The sequence below is a fragment of the Pleurodeles waltl genome, chromosome 11 (genome assembly GCF_031143425.1).
Source record: "Pleurodeles waltl isolate 20211129_DDA chromosome 11, aPleWal1.hap1.20221129, whole genome shotgun sequence".
Lineage (NCBI taxonomy): Eukaryota > Metazoa > Chordata > Amphibia > Caudata > Salamandridae > Pleurodeles > Pleurodeles waltl.
In genome coordinates this window covers 569,546,009-569,567,586 of record NC_090450.1, presented here as the reverse complement: position 1 = coordinate 569,567,586, position 21,578 = coordinate 569,546,009, and the positions used below count along the sequence as shown (strand labels likewise).

The 21,578-nt window shown below is 41.5% G+C and overlaps 1 protein-coding gene across 4 annotated transcripts in view; it reads right to left on the bottom strand.

Annotated features, from left to right (window-relative positions):
• The window catches only part of NSD3 (nuclear receptor binding SET domain protein 3), a 1,432,226-nt gene that overhangs the window by 849,019 nt on the left and 561,629 nt on the right, over positions 1-21,578 (bottom strand). Inside the window, exon 10 of one of the 4 annotated variants that reach the window (XM_069214021.1) lies at positions 9,663-9,860. The exons of the other annotated variants lie outside the window; for them this stretch is intronic. Within the exon in view, the coding sequence (XP_069070122.1) occupies positions 9,790-9,860 (71 nt within the window). The 3' untranslated portion in view covers positions 9,663-9,789. Of the gene's footprint in view, positions 1-9,662; positions 9,861-21,578 lie in introns of those variants that run through there. 4 annotated transcript variants of the gene reach the window in all.

The window sequence follows — 21,578 nt, the reverse complement described above, 5'->3', positions numbered from 1 at the left end:
GAGAGCTTGAACTTGTCGGCGTACAGATTCTCCTGGAGGTGTTGTGCTGTGCAAGGCATGTCAAGAGTTTTATACAGTAAGAGAGGAAGTAATAGCTCTGCTCCCTGTAAGAAGCAGGAGATTGAGTAGATGGTTGCCCCTAGGGGCATGGATTTTGACAAAAGTCGCTCTGGGTTTGGTTCAGAATCTGACAGGACTATTTGCTGCCCTTACACCATCAGTGGTGTTAGTGCCGGAATGTGGGTTGTGGCATCATAAGACGTACTGGTCTCAGGGTTGAAGCAGGGGGTGACATTCTGGAGGTGAAGTGGCACAATTGGCATCAGGGGCAGATCCACCAGTGGTAGAACCGACTAGGAGCAACCCCAGATACCTATAGTACAAAGGGGAGCCAGAGGGATCCAGTCAGGTACCGAAGATTCAGTCCATAAAATCTTAAACTCCCTTAATTGCTGCAATGTCACTGCAGGGCCAGGGAAGGTGGGCTGAATTGGAGGTGGGTTGGAATTGGTTCTGGGTAGGAGACAGTTGGCTGTCTGGAGGTACCCCAGGTGTCATAAGACTCCAAATAGTGGAATGTAGGGTAACAGTGTTTGGACTTTCTGTGTTTCTTTGTTTTTTTGGGTTTATCTAAAGATCTATATTTTGATTACAAGCACTCTGGAGATCAGCCTAGGGAGCAGGAGCGCATCAACTCCCTCTACTTCGACAGGGACCAGGCCTTTTCTGACTTCCACCCATGTTTTGCAACGGTGCCAGATGGTCTTCGGGATCATCAAGGCACATCTGTTGCACAATGTAGAGTGATGCTTGGAGCCCAGACACCATCACCAACAGCTGTTTATGGGAGCCCTTACAAGGTTTGAAACCACTTGCTTTAGAAAGTGTCATGTCCCTAGCAGGCAGGAAATTATTTTTTTTTAGCAATGACTACGTCAAGTCTTACAGAGCATGAGGGAGAAAGCTCTGGACCCGGGTGAAAGGCGCAGAAACAATGGAACTGACTTCAGGGTGTGGAAGTGGCGGTTATGTATGGTGCTGACATCACATCATGGCAAGACTGACCCAACGCCGAGCTGCAGGACGCCACCTACCATTGTGTGAGGGAGTTGCTGAGAAAAATCTCAGGATCCAGTCTGGCACTTGGGGGTATTCACAAGTTGAGGAATCTGCATTTAGAAGTAGACATCAGAAACAAACAACTTTAGTGAACCTTCCCATGCGATAGCAAAGGAAATGAGCCTGGACAAGGGAGTTAGACTTAAAAACAATGTGTTTGATTCACACCATTATCATTCAAATCCCAAATAAAAACATATTACCATAGTTGAATAGGTCTTCTCACTTATTTGTTTCTGACAAAGTAAAAGCTGATGGCAACTAAGAAGAGGAAGGTCATACGTTACTGTTAATGCTAGTAAAATGTTATCTAATTTTGTTGTTTGCAGAAAGACCAGTTCCAGTATTCCCCATCAACTACCAAAGAATCTGCGAACAGGTTTCTGTATATTGAGGTTTTATCTGTACATAAAATGGGTATTCAATGTACACTGGTGTATTGTTAGAATGGATCAACTACTGATGTCTGTGGTCCAGCTGACTGCAATCAAGTGGACAAAATGAGTGACAATATAATTCTCTCACCCAAATGAACAAAACCCAGCCTACACACCAAGCAGAGCTAAAGAATGTTAAAAGTACAATTCCTCCAAAACAAGATGTGAAGATCATTCCCATGACTGTCTACAAACAAACTTCTTGAAGCTGTATCAGTGTGACGAAGAGCAGTACACAAGAATACCAATATTTGTTTTCCTACTTTACCAAAGCCCTCAGATTTTCAGATCCCATTTGTTAGAAGTTCATTAGCTGATAGCAACATGGAAAAACCTTCATTTCAGGGGAAATGGCAATATTTGCCACTATTGTCAGAGACTACACAAGGATAACAGAGTTTCTAACAGGCACTCAACACCAGCGAATAGTCATAACAAATGTGATAACGTTTTTATATAGCACTGTTCCATGAAACTCCTGCGTTAAGCCTGTATTTTGAGCCAGAAAATAGGAGCATATCCCCTGATTCCACAGTGTTTCAGAATGTTTTGATTGTCTTATCAATATTAAGAGGAGTGCCATTGGTTCCAACTAATCCAGTCAACCATCTGTACCTTAGTAAGGTCTGGCGTTAGCCTCAATATTTTATTTTACTAAACTTATATGCATAATATACTAACAGGGGCTTCCAGCCAGCCTTCTGGAATGTGATGGAGTGACCAATAATACAAAAAAATGTCCAGGTGACCATGAAGATTCAGGAAGGGATGAGGAACATTATAGTGTCTGTTACTGGTTATCCTCTGCTTACCAAAGAAAAAATCCTCAGGGAACTACTGTCACCACTTTAGCATGTTCACAAAACAAAATGGACCCAGAACACCGTGTTATCATAATTTCCTATCAGTGATGACAGGGATAAAGTTGAATCCTAGGCGTCAAAAAGACCGAACACACCTGAATGTTAGGGCTTGAGATCAATGTCCAACTCTTCAATGTGACAATGCAATCTCAGTCGACATCAGGGGGAAAATAGCAAAGAAAGACATCAAGATAAGAACATGGTCAAAGATTTTTAGCATGAGGGATTTAAAATTCAAGGTGTATTCACTTACCTCAACCCTACTTAATCTATGGTTTTGGCTGATAAAAGAAGAGCTAGTATTCCATGCCTGCTCTAATAAAAAGAAATTAAATAAACCACCACAACACAAGGAACCCCACAGGTAAAAAAGGTATACCCTCATACATTCCAACTACAGGAAATACTGAGAGAGTACACTACAGAATCTTCATGAACCTGAACTACCGGCAGACGCAGACAAACCTAATTCACTATCCCAGGGACAATAGAATCATTAGAAAAAGAATGTAGAAATCTTCATGTAAATTATATTTATCCAGGTCTTCTGTGATATACGAAATAGTCAGATGGTGATACACTGACATTAGCATGTGTATCCGTAAAAGGCAGTCACCTGTGCCTACTTTGACACTATATAAGAGATGCTTATTCTTATCCAACTCAATGATACTCATTTAATCAATCTAGAGAGGATGAAAAGGCAGAGTAGACCTGAGTGGGGGTTAAAATAGAGTAGGGGGTCAAGCACAGATTCCTGTAGTGGGTGCGTTAGTCTACTGAGCCAACAGACTGCAGCTTCCAGGAGATTAGTGGGCAAGAGCTGAGTGACTGTCCCACAAAATAAATCACTACATTTAAAAAGACCATAATAGATGGAACATTTCTTGTTTTCTGCATCTGTGAATTGGTCTAGCTGTAAAATGCACCAAATTTGAAAAATGCTGAGGGGAATTTTGTTGATGAGGACCCATGCGTGGTTTTCTTGAAACAACCTGCTGAAGGAGTAGGACTCCATAGTTTGAACACCTGGAAGGTAAACTGCTGTGATCCTTATGTCTATTGCTGTAAGCCATTTCCTTTGTGCTCCCTGGGATAGCAGTCTAGAACTCAGTCCTCCTGCTTGTTTAAAATCTCGGTGTTGGTGTGTTGCCTGTCTGAACAAGAAAGACCTGCCTTTAAAGACTGGAGAAAAGACTTTAAACCAGAAAGTCTACTCTCAATTTCAGTAGGCTGATACAGTAAGATCTTTCATTTTCTGACCATGTTTCCTGAACCGAAAGATGGACAAGTGAACACCCCTTCCCAGAACAGAGGTGTCTCATGAATGTATGTGTTGCAAATTGCAAAAGAAATTGAAATTCTTTCAACAGATTTTTAGACTGGCACCATCAAGGGAATGAATGAATGAATTGAAGACTTGGACAGAATGAGAGTGTCTTCTCAGCTGTCCATTAGTTGGCACCATTAGTCTTCCAGACATTGCTGATGTGGTCTCAGGTGGAGCATGGCATGGGAAACCAAAAAGATGCAAGAGGCCATTGATCCAAGTTGAGATGAAATCTTGGGTGGTGTTCATAGCGGACTGACCGCTCACACGAATAACTGGCAGCCTCTGTCTATAAAATACATTTTTTTGTGGAACAGGTATGCAGAATTGTGTCAACAGGGTGTACTGATTGACTTGGTACAGCAGTTGACTTCTTGAGGTTGACATGCTGTCCCAGTCGGCAAAGGGACTCTGAAGCAACTTGGAAATGATTTAGGATTTCCTCAGATGCCGCAACCTTGATAAACTAATCATTTAGACAGGGATAGATGAAGAACTTCTGTTTCTTGAGATACACCACAATTACTGTAGACCACGTAGGAAATGTCCTTGGTGCTGACTTAAGCCCCAGTGGAAGGACTCTAAACTGGAAATGAACCTTACCCACTCCAAACCTTAGAAACTTCCAATGTTTCTGTGCAACTGAAATGTGGAAGTAATCATTCTGGAGGTCTATGGCACACATCCACGTCTCTTGATTTAACTGTGGGTAAATCTGATACAACGCCAACCTCCTGATTTTTTTCGTAATTCATTTCTTTGCTGCTTTGAGATCAAGAACAGATCGGAATTGTTGTTTGGTTTCATTTTCAAATCGGAAAGCAACTGGGATCAGTCCCTGTTTATTCATGGAAATGAGCAGTTTCTTTTATTAATTCTTTCTCCAGTCAGGTGTTGACTTTTTCGGAGTTGTTCTCAATAGTACAGACAGATCTGTCTTGTTGGACTACAAGGATGGATCTCAATAGTATCTATTTTGAACAATATTGAAGACCCATTTGTCTCCAGCTATTCTCTGCCACAGGAGGTCATGATGATTAACCAACGCACAACCCCAAAAAACATGCCCTCCAAATCAGAGTACTATGGAGAGGGAGAGAAAAAGGGAGCCACTGTTTTGGAATTGTCTTCCCTGTGACAGCAAATGATTGCTGGCCATCTCTTTCGTTTGAAGGCATAAATTGGTATTAAGTCCGTCTCCGTTGCTGCTATTAAGACCATTAAGGGATTTAAAGATTTTGTGGAAAGCAGCATCTGTCAAAGGGGTCAAAAGGTCTCCATTCTCTATCCATTTTTCTTCTCCAACCTAGCAGCTCATTGACAGAACCTAGTAGTGAATTTTCTGAGAAGGGATGATGAAGAAAATCTAGCTGAGCTTCTGGATTGAGCCAGTGAGGTGAAGCCAGCGACTATGCCTTAAACAAAATCCATGACAATATCCTTGTGGTACAAGAACAGAGGTATCCTCAATAATCACCTGACTGTAGACAAGCATGTTTTCTTAGAGCACCTCCTAAGGTCTTGCTTGTCCTCCCTTGGCAGCTTTTCCATGAAGCACTAAAGGGAATGTCACAAAAATCTGTCTTAGCTCTCTAATAAGGCAGTAGCGCTAGCCATCTTCATAGCAGGCAGTATTTCCACACATCTTCCTACCCACATTTGACTAATTTCTTTATCAGGGGCAAAAGTGAGGGCCGGAGCTATAGCATATCACTTCTGGGCTGCTTAGACAATCATGGACTTCACTTTTTCTAAGGGCTAGCTGGAGCAGACTTATCAGATGCTGCAGCTAGGAAAAATTGCACAGGCAGTTCCAAAAGTTTTGGGGCCAAAGGTTAAATGGTCTGGAGGCTGACTAATGATGAATGGTCTCGAATAAGGCCCGATATGCAGATGGGATATCTATCTGTGTATTAAGTTTAGCCACTTCGTTGATAAGACCTTAATTGAAGATTCAGATGTCATAAACAGATGAGATATGAGTAGGAAGCGAATCAGAGTGCTGGAGAGTCACCTCGTATGAATGAGAAACATGTAGTGAGAATGAGAATTTAGAGTGAGTGAGAATTTAGAGGAGATCAGGATCTTCCCACAGAATGCCTAGTGTAGGCAAGTAAGTCCTGGACCACTCTGAATCAGAAGTGTGAAGAAGTTTCCTCTTTAATTATTGCTTTCACTCGCCGGATGACTGCAGTGTTCTCCTGGGCATACATGTCCCATGTAGCCCTGGCATCAGCCTAAAAGGTGAGAGGCCCAAGGTCCTAGAAAGACAGTGGTTTTGACAGTGGATGACCAATTGACCTCAATGGTGGTCCAAATGTTGACTATTCAGTGGTGTTAGATGTCCTCAAGTGCTCTGCTGTCAAATGGAAAAATAAGAGATGATCGACGGGATGCAGAACAAATCAAACATTCGCCCCCAGTCACAGATCTAGGTGTAATCCATCCCAGTTTGGACCCATCCATATGCAAACCACTCTTGACCCTGCTCCCCATGGGTACAGTCCAGCCCCAACTGCCAGGCCAGGTACTGTGAAATGGTGCTTCGATGCTGCACCAGCTTCAATGGTGTGCAAGCTACTACTACACTGCCCTCTGATGTTATGGCCCTCTTTGGGGAGTAGTGTCATTTCCTACAAGGATGTGTCTCTTTGGATCTCCCTCTCTAAGTCTCTAGAGGTTAGAAGGAGCTGTAGTAGGTCACCCTTCTCCTTGCACTCCAGAACATTCTGAAGTGGAGTCAAAAAGCCCTATCTATTAGCCATGAAGTGTGATCTTCAGCCTATCTTTAAGATTCCACCTGGACTTCTGATAGGGGCAGCACTCTTCAGAATGATGTTCTTTTGTTGGTCACACAATATAGAGATTGTTTGGGTTTGACTTGGCCCTTTTCTTGCCCAAAAGGGTATTTCAAATAAAGTGAGCTTATTTGTGAACAAAAATAAAAAAATAATCTTGTTAGCAAATCCCTCATAAACGCTCCTAGCCTCAAATGATGTTAAAGAAAAGTAGTATTTCAAAGGTTGGATGTCTTTCAATGTGCAAACAAAAACAAGAGCTCAGTGATTGTGTTCCTGTTTCCAGGAGCCAATAAAAATTAAGTGATCCAACATTCCCCAGTGGGACATTATAGGATGCTGTAGGAGGGTGATTTACTTATAAGCACAGTGTCAGCTTTTCAGTCTGTAAATATTGCCGCCTATCTGCTAACACTGCCCAGCTTTTCATTTCTTTTCCTCTTAAAAACAGGCTTGCGAAAGATGTTTCCAGTCACTTTTTATTACATTAGTTATTATTTGGACTTCATGTGTTTCCTTTTCAAAAAGGAAATTAGTGAAGTATGATACGGTTTTACCCTTCTAGTAGGCTGCAAAGACGTGGAAGAGAATTAAACAAAGGGACTCCCATTTTTTAAACCACTTCCATCATGTATAATGATGAGGGATGTTAATTTCAGCATTGTTCTATTTTTTCTTAATTTTAAGGTTGTGTTTATTGTTTATTCTTTATTTCTCAATTGTTGTCTTTGAGCCTCTTCACAATATGGAGCATCTTAGAGCACTTTTAAATAAGATGTGGCTAATAAATGCATCCAAAAAACCATTGATATTGATATGTGAATAAACCAGTAAGAAAACTACACTATATGTTTTATACTGTAACTGGACTTCGCTAAAGAAAAAACGAATTCTATTAGATTTGCAGAACAAACACTGATTCAAGCAACGGAGCCTCAGGAACATCCTATAGTACCAGAAGAGAGTTACAAGAAAAGCATTTCCACAACATGTAGCCTATGGGCAACAGACCTACTTTGAAGGACTAGCTTGTGTTGGTGGGAAGTATTTCAGATTCAATCCCCTTTCATAACAACTTTCTCTTTAAAAACATGGACTCTAATTTGCAGACACAGTTGTAGTTAACAAAAGTACCTCATAACTCCCAAATCAATGGAAATTCCAGCCTGACCCATACGCAAAATTAACCAACCATCTACAGGGCATTTTCCACAAGTTCCTAGAGACCCGAGTGGTATCTGAATCAGACTTAAAGGTGAAAAGCTATATAGACTTGTTGTGTCTTGACAAATTGATCATCTTATTTTTCAGATTCAAAATCATTTGCAAATAGAAAATAAATGAGGATTTCACACAACAAGATAGGTTTTAATAGATTTTGCACAAAAACAGAAAAAAACGTCCAAAATTATTAGGCAAGAAAGCATTAATTAGATTGCTAGTTAGAATATATGCATGAGACAACAAACAGAAATAAAAACATTTCTAGTAAGGAGGGAATTATGCCGCTTTTTAAAAGATTTTAGGGAAATCACTAAACATGACTTGTGCTGGATCATAATAAAATTCTGGAGAGTGAAATTTACAATTAATAAAGAAGGTGAAGTTTTTAAGCAACACCTTGCACTAACAATTTTAGAATTGTTTTTTTTTTTTATTAAAAAAAAAGGTAAAAATAACGGATGGCAGAGAAACTCTTATGGGTCTCCAAATGTAGCTTGAATATAAATCCATTGAGTATATTACCTAAATTGCCTACACCTACCAAGATTTTCAGGCTACTAAACAGCCTGAAGAGCAATACATTGTATTCAGTTTGAACATAAGTAGATATGGCAACCATGTTGAAAGTAAGGCACATATCAGATTATTCAAATATAATGCTCCAATGCAAACAGAAGGAATGAAGGAAAATTAATGCAACACAAAGGCCTTGCATTTAATCGTAAAATTAGTTTATCAAACCTTTAAAAGTGTGGTCACCAGTTTATTTGGTAACAGTGATGTACATTTTATGCAATTAGAAGGGTATGCCTGAAAGCTGCTAAAACAGCTACATGCTTCTTTAAGAACTGAAGGTCTAGTGAAGCGTAATTGCTTTCCAGTGTTCTGCATGTACAAAACATACAGTCATGAAGTGGGTCTACATTGTTCCTTTCCTCACACCCTTACTGAGCATTTTATTTCCTGGACCAATATAGCGTGCACAAAAACACTCAAATATATGTGAGGACACAACAAAGTCTGTGTAATACGGTGACTGATTGACACCGACCTCCAGGGAGGTCTTTGTAGTTTCAAGTGGAAAGCTGGATGCTTACTTCAAAATGGAAGAAATTGTACAACAACTTAGAAAATAGAAGTTTTGTTTAGAAACAAGAGGTTATTGGTGATATGGAAGGTTAGATGCCCTGCATCTTGATGGGAAACATCTAATTTGGCACCGTCTATTGTTTTCCATGTCCTTTTCAAACACCAGACCACAGTGAAACCCTTTTAAAGTATGAGTTTCTTACCACCTTGCCTACACGCCATCTACTGCAAGCACGATGAGCTATGTAGTGAGTAGTCAGAACCATACAAATCTTTAACAGTCTCAAATGAAAAGAGGTGTTTTGAGTAAAACCTCTCATCTATTTACCAAATCCTGAGTAAACATGAATGAGCACCGTATCTATAGTTTGGCTGCAAAGACACAGTTTGATGTTGTTTTAATTTCAGCTCAGTCCCATCTTGCACGAACTGCTCGTAGTTTTACAAAATTCAGCGTATCTAAAGATGAATAAAACATGCTGATCGTATATCAGCTGTCTGCGTGTGTTAGTAAAAAGTTATTAAAAGTGTCAGTTAATTTGGTTCAAATTGGTATTAAGCTAGCAGCGGATTTTCAGATCCCTACAGAGACTCAAATAGGGTCCTTTCAGAGAGGGAAAACACTTGAGTATGTAGTCTGGCCATTCGGTGCAGTTTTTAGAGATTACTTTCTATGTTACAGAACCCTAACACAAGGCGTTTGTGTGTTCCCATTTGATTCAGAGAAACTTAGACAAGAAGAAAACTGCGAAAGAACTGAAGAATTATTTTTAAAAACAGCAGCAATTTGCATCCACGGGTCAGACCATCTCCTGGATAGGTCTTGATTCTTGACTGCTCTACAACGACCATAATCACAACAGGCAATGTAAGAATTTTTCATTTTACAAAATCTTCAAATCCATTCCAATGTGGCCATATTGTTTGTTTCACTCCTTCACAGCTTTTATTTGAGTTGTATGGCTGTTTTCGGCAAGTTTAAATGGTGTCAAAGATCCCACTAGACACAAAGGGAATTGAAAGAACAATATAAACAACAACAAGAATTATCCATTAAATCAGATGATGATCATGTTTTGTAAACACACAAAATATGCTGCATCCCGGGTTTAGTCAAGATTACATTAATTTGTAACAAGTGTATGACTTGATATAAGCAGATGTTGATACAATGGCTACGACTTCGTTTGTCAATGAAAAGGTTAATAATTCAAGATGGAAACCAGATATGCTGAATCAAACCAATGAAAAGGTTAATAATTCAAGATAGAAACCAGATATGGTTAATCAAACCATGTGCCATTTTGGAGCCAAAGGTAACCTGATTTCACATAATTAATTTTCCAATTTACTGTTCCATTTGAGCATCAGTCCTAGAACATAAAAATCATGTTTTTATTCATGGTAGTAACATTTCTTAAAATGTTTTAATTTGTGAATACTTTACATTCAAATAAGGAGAGAGCTTGTGAGCCTAACTTACATTTATAGTTTCAAGCACTGAATAGGAAGGGGCTATTTATTGCAGCTATTTATTGCATTAACTTTCCCTTGTTGGATTCAACAAAAGACAGGGTGATAGAGCTAAGAGATAATGTGTGATCTGTGAAGAAAATCGTTTTTACAACATAAAAGATCTTTGAGCAGGGGAGTATCTGAAAAACATATAACAAACACGTTAGAGCTGTGATAACTTGACTTTGCTTACAACAGAACATCTATACAAACAAGCATTGGCAAAGCCAATAAGTGGCGCCTATGCAAAAGCTACTGGCTTTGCCAATGTGTGTTAGCCAAGTTGTACACCAGCAGGGCTGCTGTTCAGCATGGCTAAAGGTTAGCAGTGTAGAAGAAAGTTGTGTGGAGTGTCAGAGTGAAAGTTAGAGTGGGGTGACAGAGTTGTATTGGAGTGGCGTAGTGTGGATTCATGTGGAGTTGCATACACTGGAGTGGAAAACAGTAGAGCGGACTGGTGTGGAGTGCATTGGCGGACAGTGTTGCAGAGTACAGTGGTGTATGGTGCAGTGGCACTGAATTCAGCGACATACAATGCAGCGTCGTAGAATGCAATGGCGTAGATTAGAGTGGTGCATAGCAGAGTGCAGTAGCGCTGAGTGCATAGAGTGGTGCAGAGTACAGCTCAGTGGCATAGAGCAGAGTATGCATGGTATGGTAGCGCACTACCATTACAGACAACACATTTTCAAATTAAATGACCACTACATTTACACAGACATACAGTTTTACAAATAAAATTATACAGTGCCTGTTGCAGGTCGAACAGTATGAAGACCAATGAGGCGTTATTTTGTTAGTGGTAAGTGGTTTATTTTTAGTTATAAGGGAAGTAGGGTATGGTAACAAAACTACAGGTACTATTGTCTTTCTCCGTTGTTCTGTTCTTCTTTCGTATCTTTTCCCAGGTTCGTGATTTTATGTTCGTGCGTCTTGTTTTCAGGTGCCCATCCGCCGTGCTCGCTCGTCGGAGTCCAGGGTGATGCCGGAAATAGAAGGGAGAACGCTAAGGTAAGTATTGGGGTATAATTGGCGTTCTCCTCTCTCTCTTATCTCTGGACTGGGAAGCGGTAAACACAAAGGGAGGGGGTGGGTGCCGGTGAGGTATTTGTTTTAGGGAATAGTGTGATCACATCTAATCTTAGTGCAGGGATAAGTGACACTGGTGTGATAATTATAGTGCCCTTCCTTCCACCTCCCTTTCCAACCCTCCCTTATGACCCCTCCCCAGTCCCCTTTCCTCCAATTTCCCTTCTTTTTGTCCAAAAGGACCGTACCTTGTTTAGCCACGACCCTCCAGGGTCGTGGCTGGCTTGGTAGTGGTCCTCCTGCTGGTCCCCTTTCTCCAGGCTCTGGGGCTCTTCTTCTCTCTCTCCCTCCTCCTCCTGCTCCTCGTCTGCTTTACTCCTCCTGTTCCTCGGTTCTTTCTCGTTCTCCTCCGGTTTCGCGGTCTCCGTGTTCCTGTCTCTCCTCTCTTCCCCCAGCGCGTCTCCCTCTTGTTCTCCTTCAGCCCGGGAAACTGACGTCGTTTCCCGGGCAACACCGTGCCGCCTGCCTCGCTCGCACCGCGTCTCCCCGGCAACGGGAAGACGCGGAAATGACGTATCGGCCTCGTCAGATACATCATCCGACTCGCTTGTAGCCGGGACCGCCCGGCTACAGTGCCCAAACTAAAATGTGTGGAATTGCATCACCTAGTGCAATGATTTGCTTTGATCATATTAAAATATTTAGAACACTTCAGAAATAACATAAATGTCTTTCATTTGAGTGCCTTTGTGTTCTGAAATACTTGCACAGTTCATTTAAAGGTTGTTGTGGGCTAGAAAAAATCACTAGTATCCAGCAAGATTGTCACATAAATCTTCTCACTTGAGGAAAAAAATAAACAAGCACCCTAGGAAGACAGTGCCTGACATTTGACCTCGGTCCTTTGAATGCACAGCAAATGTGACAAGATAAGAACAAGATTTAAAGGCCTGTTTACAGAAAGGGAATTTTTGGAAGAATACAGTAAACAAGGTTTAGGTAACGGCAGGGAAGACCTAAACACAGAGAGCCTAAAGCAAATAAACCAGTACATAGAAAGAAAGAAAATGTGAGTTACAAACCACAAAAACAATGGTAATTAACAGGTGGAATTCTTTCCTAGGTCAGCTTTCCGAAAGTCCCCAAGATGTCTTTAGCTCCAACATCCGGTATGCTGAGATCTAAAAACTATCCTCCCAAAAAGGAATCTAAAAGAAATGGTTGATAGGCGAATGCACACTGGCTGCTAAGCCTCAGATATTAGAGCCCTGGGTAAAATGCTGGTTTAGGGCGAGAAAGGGGGTCATCTACTTGTACAGGTATAGAACCACTCAAATTAAACTTTGAAAGTTTTTTTTTTTTTTTTAATAGAAGCAAACAACTCAACATCCGCCTAGTTTAAAAACAGAGGCAAGACGAGTTCTTTCCACAGTAGCATTGGCACGAATAAAAAAACAAACAAAAAAACAAAACATAAGGAATTCAGCTATCTGACTGTAAAGAATTACATCACGGAACTGGATGGTCACCCATGCAAACTAAGCAAGGGTGATTACCTTTCACCACCGCAATAACGTTGTCAAGATGCAAATAAAATTATTTGGCATCCACAGACGCACATCTCTTACCAATTGCGTACATTTTTAGTATACTTTATTTTTTGGCCTAAAGTTTAACAAAATATTGTTATCACTAGGAATAGCCAGGTACTGATAAGTAACACGCTTCGGCTGGACAAAAATTACTGGGATATTTTGCATCAAAGCACATACCTAGAGATGACTAATCATTTAACCAAAATAGAGGGCATGTAGATTAGCAGAAAGCAGCTCCGAGAAGATGGGAAACACAGAAGAGCACAAGTTAAACATGCTCACAAGCACAGTAGGGTTTTTATGTAATAAGTTACATAATACTTTCATAAATCTCTCATAATTGTGGATTTTAAACACAAAAGTTAATATTTTGGTAGTGTGCCAGAATTAAATATTAACAGGGACAAATCACACTTGTACCCTCTGAGATCAACAGCGGCGTGTCAGCCAATGGAGTTTCCATCCCTCCAACACAAGTAGAATCCGGTGACATTCAAATATATAGGAGGGTATATTTATCACTCAGATCATGACATAGTTGAAAGAAACATTCTGAGGGTACTTAGGAGTACCAAGGAATTAACGTGCTTCTGGGAGACATTGCCTTTCGTCAAGAATGGGCAGAGTAGCCATCTCTAAAAAGGTGGTGCTATTGAGATTCCACTAGTTTTTTTTTTTTTTAGGCACCCTGATCTGTTTCCTGAGAAGGTTATTCGCTGCATTCTACACACTGGCGGTGTATGTGGCCCAGGGGATGGCACAGACAGAGGGTCACACTGGATAAGCTCCAGCTTCCAAGTAAGGGGACAGGGCGGGAATAGGAGATCCTAAAAATGAACTGTTCTATCTTACTGGGATCTCTAACCTTTTCTGCAATAAGAGCTACATATGTTCAATGAAAATCATCCTGAGCTACTGATATTATTAGTGTTGTAATAGTAACGACATCTGACATGATCATAACCACATGGCAGAGTGCCCCCCTGAGGCACCAATGCCAGCAGTAATGTAAAAAGGTTTTCTCAATGTGGATTTTCTCTATATGTGTAATACATAACAGCCATAGCTGCAATGACCCTGGCACCAATGTATTAATATGAGTAATACATTTCAATACCTTATGAGTTATCACTCAAATATCAACTTTAGATATATTTTGGGAATGTAACCAATTTTCTACTGACATCAGCTATACTTCCGATAATACAAACATTTCTATCTCAAAAACAAACCTTTCGCTTTATATATTCATTCAACCAACTACAATCTTATAATTTAGCATTCTGGGTTGCACACAGGAGAGCTACTTACAGAAAACAGAAGTGCTACCAGAAGCTCACGGGCTACTTGTTGGAGAAGCCTGCCTTAGAATATTCCACTGGTGTCAAACTGGATCTAGAAGTTTTCAAGCAGTACCCCTGCATGCAGGTAGGTGGTGTTGATCAGCTCTGCTTTGTTCATGCCGGATGTGATGTGCACAGTGACTATTTAGGCGCCAACCCAGCTGTCAGTTTCTTTTCACAACTTTTCCAGGCCAGAAGCGCAGAGCCACGAAGAATGCGGATACACTGGTGTGAATTACTAAGGCCCTAAGAAGAGAGACCCTACTGAATCACTTCGCAGAGCAGGGAGGATGGGAGGGTCAGTAAGGAATCTGCGGTTAGATAGATTCTCTACAAGATAAGCTGTTACTGAAAGTAAGTAACTTGTTGATCTAATAGAGACAACTAGTTGTAGATTCCTTACTTTAGAATAGGTACCCAAGCCATCCTTTCACATAGGTGGGTCTGTGAACAGATTAGACCAAAATGGCCTGCAGACCCGAACGGGTAAAATGCCAATCTCGACGGACTTGACCATACAGGCAGTATTACTTGGTGACATGTGCAAGGATGCCCACGTTGCTGCCTGGCAGATGTCCAGGACAGGGACTCCACAAGCCAATGCAATGGTCGCAGCCTAGGCTCTGGTAGAATGAGTATGTAAGCCCACAGGGGTTGTTTCGTGGCCAATACATAGGCGATATTAAGGCAGCACACTATCCATCATGGGATGGTCCATTTCTGCACTTCCTACCCTTTCTTAGCCCTAACATTTCCTACAAAGAGTTGATCATTCACCTGGAACTCTCTTGTGAGATCAATGTGGAACAGCAACGCTCTTTTTGGGTCCAGACAGTGGAGCTTCTCCTCTTCTGGGGAAGGGTGAGGCGGAGCAAAGAAGGCAGTCAAGGTCTACATGAAAAAATGTGACAACCTTTGGAGAGAAGAGACACAGGTTGTAAGAACCAGTTTGTCTGGATAAAAGGTGGTATTAAGTGGGTGTATAGAATGGGCCTCCTAGACTACGTTATGGCCACTAGAAAGGCCGACTTGATAATCAACAAAGTGGGCAGTTGCGTAACAGCTGAAAGGGAACCCATATGAATAGGGACCAGGTTAAGATCCCACTAGGGTGGGGGTGGGTGAGGGGGGTCAGGGCGTGGTCTGGCCAAGGCTGAAGATGGCCACCTAGTTTGGGAGCTCTGCGAGGCGGTGGGCATTGGCCGGGGGTGTTACAGCCGCCGTATACTTTTTCTCGGGAGCCTCGGAGGCTACCTACCAATGGCCGGCATCCGGCCACAGACTGAGGAGCTGAGAGGAGAGTGCGCTGTGTGGCATTGAGGAGTCGAGGGCCTAAGGGGCGGAGTGGAGCTGCGACCTGTAGTCGCTGAATGCCATGAAATGGCAGAAGCATGTCGCAGCGCCGGTAAGCGGTCGCCGGCGCTGCTCCACCCCCCTTCCTACCTCCTTCTGTTGCGACAGAAACAACCCGTGCCTCATGACTTCTTGCCTGAGCCCTGGGAAGACTCCCGGGGCTGGTCATCATCGCCTGGAGGCCATAGACAGAGCTGCGCTGCACGGGGATGAGGGTGTGATGTGGAGGAGAGTTCATCCGAGCATTGGGAGACGGAGCCTCGCGGTGCCGGTGACCTGCGCCTGCTGAGGAGTGTCACGTCAAAGGTACAGCGTCGCTGCATTGGTGCCGCCCCCCCCCACCCCCCCGGGTGAGAACATACCAACTCGCAACCAAGTTTGGAAGAGAACTTTGTCCTCTGCCTCTATTTTTGTTGCAATGTGGTGCAGTATTACACTGTAAGACCTGCATACAAGTGCAAATGCAGCACAGTGGGACTGCACTGCATCCATAATGTGGCGCCAGACATATGAGGTTAAATTAGTGCAACACTGTGTTGAGATAATGCCAGTGTACAATATCAATTTGCTACCATTGTTCAATAATTTTTTTCTGAATTCTAAATAACTGTTAGGTGTAAAAGCAGAGAGCTTGTTTTGTAGCAATGCATGGTCTTTGAAATAAACATTATGTGCATCTCTTCCTAAAGGGTCAAGGAATTAATGTGATTATGTTGGTACGCAAGGAGGTTATCTGTGCTTGAATTTCAGAATACAGATTGACTAAGTAAAGGATTTTAATTTAGATTCCCTGAATGTAAATGTGTTTAATGTAAAAATTAGGCACCTGCTCTCCAAGCCTTGTGTACATATAATGAATAACCTAGTTACTTCTAGAAAACTATAAAAATTGTAAACTTGGGCACATGTACAAAGCACTGTGAGTGGACTTTGTGAGCTGTGTTGACCTCAAAGCATAAATAATGCATATTCACATGGTTCATTCCCGCGAACTGAACTGCGCATAGGCACATTAATAAAACAAGTTATGTTCCAGATCGACTGTACTCATTTCATCAGCCTAACAGAGATAAAAGGCTTAGTCAGCCTTGCAGGGTCTCACACCTGTATCCTGCATGTCATTTGCTGACAGCTCACACCACGGAGCTTCCTTGCTGGTTTGTGAGACCAAAACTCTAAAAGCATCATTTAACACAGCAGATGCATTTGCCTAACTAAGCCCTCTTGGCACTGTTATACCTCTTATTGACCTTGAAAGATAAAAGACCAAGTGGGCTCTTTAAGAAGCGCTTGGAATAGCCCGAAGATACATTGTTGGCAATGTATAAAACACACAAAAAATGCAAAAGAAGTGCAAAGTTATGTCCGCAAACCAAATAATAGATTTTCATTGATATATGTAGACAGTTTAACATTAGTTCCATTCTTTTTCAAAACATTTTTATAATGCAAATATTATTTTCTGTCAAGAATAAGTAAAAGATTAGGCTAAACTGTGCCTAACCCTCAAACCACAATTCAGCACGCGTCTATTCACCAATAACTTTAACACCTGTTCATGCACACTCTTAAGAGCAACTGTGACATCTGTTTTCATCTCCTGTTCAACTAGCTTTAGATGCTCTAGCCATCTTTGGAGCCTCACAGGTAAGCTGGCACAATCACTTCCTTTGAATCTGCGCGGGCTTCCATTGCTGCATGGCCACAATGTGATTAAAATGGTCTGGTCTTTTATCTGTCACTCTGAGTTGCGCTGACACCAGCCTGATAGGCGCTAACCAACTGCCAGCTTACTGGAAGCAGGAAAACAACTTCGCGATTTGGCGTAACTTACAGAGCTGCTGACTTTGGGACAGGGGAACCGGGTTCGAGTATTGGCATCAGCTCTACAAAGTACTTGCCAATTGTAATAAATAAAATTAAACTGGTAAAAAATAAAATTAAACAACGGGTTTACATTATACTTTGCATGCAAATTAAACCTGAAGCATGTGCCGCACATCTAAAATAAAAGCCGGCACCCTACAACTGTAAATGCCAAAAAGCACAGAGCAGAGGCAGGAAACAATAAAAAAAAGGAGTTCCCACAAACAACAGATAAACAATTCAAAGCGTAAGGAAACTGTACTTGGTCAGCGCTCCTCAGCAAAGAACGAAAGTGATGTATTGGCTGTGCAAACCAGTTAGGAGGCAGCAAAGAAGAGTGACACAGCAATCAGCCTATGGTAAGCAGCAGGCCGGTTCAAAATCCTTTTACTGAATACAGCAGGTCTTGCAGACTACGCAGGCTCAATCAAGAAAGGGAATGTTAGGACAGTTTTGATGTTAGTATAGCGAGTATATTGCCTGAAGTCTACTTTTAAGTGCTAGAGTGGAAAACGAGTGTGAGGGAGTATAAGGAAGAAAGGAATGTTCTGTCATGTTGGGTGCTTCTTTAACTACATGCACCACAAGGCTGTTTCAAACTGCTACATGGGGACCAAAATGGGAAAGGAGGGGAGTGTAGGAGGGAGAGGACCCCTCAGTTCATTGAAGCAGCATTAAGGTGTCATATGTGCTGTATGGACAGTAAAAATGAGAACGGATTCACTTTCCCCATGTTAATTCCATTCAATTTGTTCTCTCACTCTGCTTTGAAGCTGCTTTACAATGCATGCTCAGCAGTGTACAATACTAGATAGACATAATGAGAAAGATTATCACCAAAATCATGGATGACTTCTTCGAATATATTACACCCATGGTATGCAAAAAGAGACCACTGAACCATCCTTCAATGCGCAACTGCATGGCATGTAAAATAAAGATGCTACCTATTCTGCAATGGAAGTTAAGGCAGTCTGATAAAAAGAACATTGCATAGTCAGTAGTATGACTCGCAGCCAACCTTAATAAAATGAATATGGTGAACAATCTGAACAGTGCAATCGTCACCTGTGCTATTATTATTAATAGATAACTAGGAGAAATAAATTAAAATAAATCTCCAAAACACAAATTAACAGCACACACACACACACACACGAGAAAATGTACCATGATTGTAAACTTCAGTTTAAAAAGTCACATCCCACTCTGTAATGTCTCTTGGAAGTCAGTTCCAAGGGCCCTCACCTACCCAGTCCTCTTAAAGACCCGGAGGTGATCCAAGGCCCCTGTGTGATCAGAGAAACATTGACATACAAGTTACAGATCACTATTTTCCGCAGAAAAAAAATCATTCTGCTTTAAGTGGCTGTTTAATGATTCAAATAAAATGAACACAAATGAGGAAACAATGCATTCTCCTGAAAAGCCAACTGTTCATCTTAACATGAGCGACTGGTGAAGTCTTCACCAGTCCGGAAGAGATGCTGTGTACACACTCCGGAAGAGATGCTGGGTGCTCTAAAAAGGAAGGGAACATTAGTGTACGTTTTCTTCTGTCCAAAGACCCAGCAGGATTAGAAAATAAATCACCTCTCCTGGTCAGTCATGATGGCAGTTAGTGAAGGATTTTCCTTGCCAAAATGGAGACTATCCACAAAAAAACCTTCAACACATTACAGTATTCTAAAAGCAAAATGTAGGGCTGGGATAGGTCTGCCAAAGTATTGTATGTAACCAGGATAAGGTACAAAAACAAAGCCTAGAGTGGGGTTCTACATGAGAACTCACTCATTCCACATATGGTAGAAATGTGAGCTACGGTGGCAACTAAGGGGAGTAGAGGAGAGCTAAGAAGTTCCAAATCACGTGCTGAAGTCTGAGTGGTTTCAAATTAGGTGGAAGTTCTACTATACAAGTACTGTAGTTGAAGCCCAGTGTTAATTTAACACTGTTTACTGCTACTTAAGGTTACGCGAGACTCACAACCAGACAATGGCAAATGAGTTCAGCATGTAAATGTATGAAAGAGTCAATCCTGGTGAATCAGGAAATTATTAATAACAATACTAGCTCCAAAACAATAGGGTTACATTAGCATAGCATTACTTAAAGGCAACAGTGAAAATTAACAATCAAAGAGGATAATGGAGGCTGCAGCAGACTAATTCCTGACGTTTGATAGTGCCAGTGTTGGAGGAGCACAATACAGCACACCTAAGACAATGGATAAAATATGGAGCAGAACACAACTTAGAGTATTCCACCCATGACAGTACATACTAAATGACAGAATATAAAAAAATAATATACAAGATGAACATGGACAGAATAAGATCTATTACAAGAGATGAAGTAGTAGCCAAGACACCCCCAGTTCTTGAAAAATCTAACACGAACATTGTGATAATCCCACCAGTGTTACAATTACATGCAAAATGGTCAAAAAGATACTACTGGCTTTCAAGCGGAATATCACAACCAACATCTTCATCCATCCTGCTGCAACTCCAGGGTGCCATGCTGCGGAGAGGTAGCCATTAAATCATCCATTCACATGTGTAATATTTGTCAATGTTATGATGGAGAAGTTCCACAAAACAGCTGTCTTTTCTAATGGTATAAAATGTTTTGACTGCACCCGAGCACAATATACTCCTCCCTAAATGAGAGAAAATTTTTCAAAATTATAAATGAAGCACTACATGTGCTGAATGTTTGCGAACGTGACGTCATTACGGATGTGTGTGCAAGACCTAAATGACACAGGAACACCCTGATTGTCAGTCCAGGAATATCTCATGGTCCAAATAGTCTGCCTCTGGGCTTCCATAAAAAAGAAAACGAAGTAACGACAGAACCAATATTGAATATGCTCTGAATAATTCACGAATATTCGCTTATTTTAGCGAATGCACATGCGAAAAGAAACCCTGTAATTGGACGACTGCAACCTGACTAGAAAGTTGCGGCCGCCATTTTATTTTACTGGACACGGTCACCAAGGGTGAAAATCCTAATTGAAAGTGGCATAAAGGGTCAGGGTGGGCTACCCTGACCCCAGGACTGTGATATAGGTTTGTTTTAGGGGAAAATTATGGGTTTAAAATTATTTTGCCCCGCAATACACGGTATTCATGAAAATGTGCGAATATTCATGAATTTTCATGAAATATTCACAAAATATTCACGAATATAAAAAAATTTGGTAGAGAGCCCACAGACTCATTCATACAATAATTCATTCATTATACATGCACTCAAAGACTCATGCACCCGCTCACATCCAGACATTGACGCACAGACCCACAGTCCCTCATGCACCCACTGAGACCCTTACGCACCCACTAACAAATCCACTAAGACTCTCATGCACCCAGTCACAGACCCACACAGACACTGACACATCCACTCAGACCCTAACACACCCATTCACAGACCCACACTGACTCTGACACTTAGTCAAAGACCCAATTGGACCCTCATGCACCCACTCACAAATCCACTCAAAGCCTCATATGCCCACTCACAGACCCATTGAGACCCTCATGCGCCCACTCATAGACCCAGTCTGACATTCATGCACCCGCACACAGACCCCACTGAGACATTCATAAACCCAGTCACAGACCACTCACTCATGCACACACACACACACCTACTCAGACCCTGACACACCTACTAAGACACTGATGCACATACTCACACACCCTGACAGACTCTCACAGCCAATCCCATCCCAGACCCACCCTCTTACACCTATTTTTATACCCAGAAAGACAGGCAGTAGAGCGTGGTTGCATTAACATACAGTTAATATAGAAATTCACTGGAAAAAAACAAGGGTTACAGGGACGTTATAGTTAGGAAAAGGAATTTTAAAAAAACATAGAAATTGATGGTGATCTATCTGAGTTTGTGTAAGAGTATGATAGGGTGTGTGAGTGGTTCTGCGCAAGACGTCACCAGAGATGTCATCAGTGATGTCACTGACTGTCATGAGTGATGTAATATGTG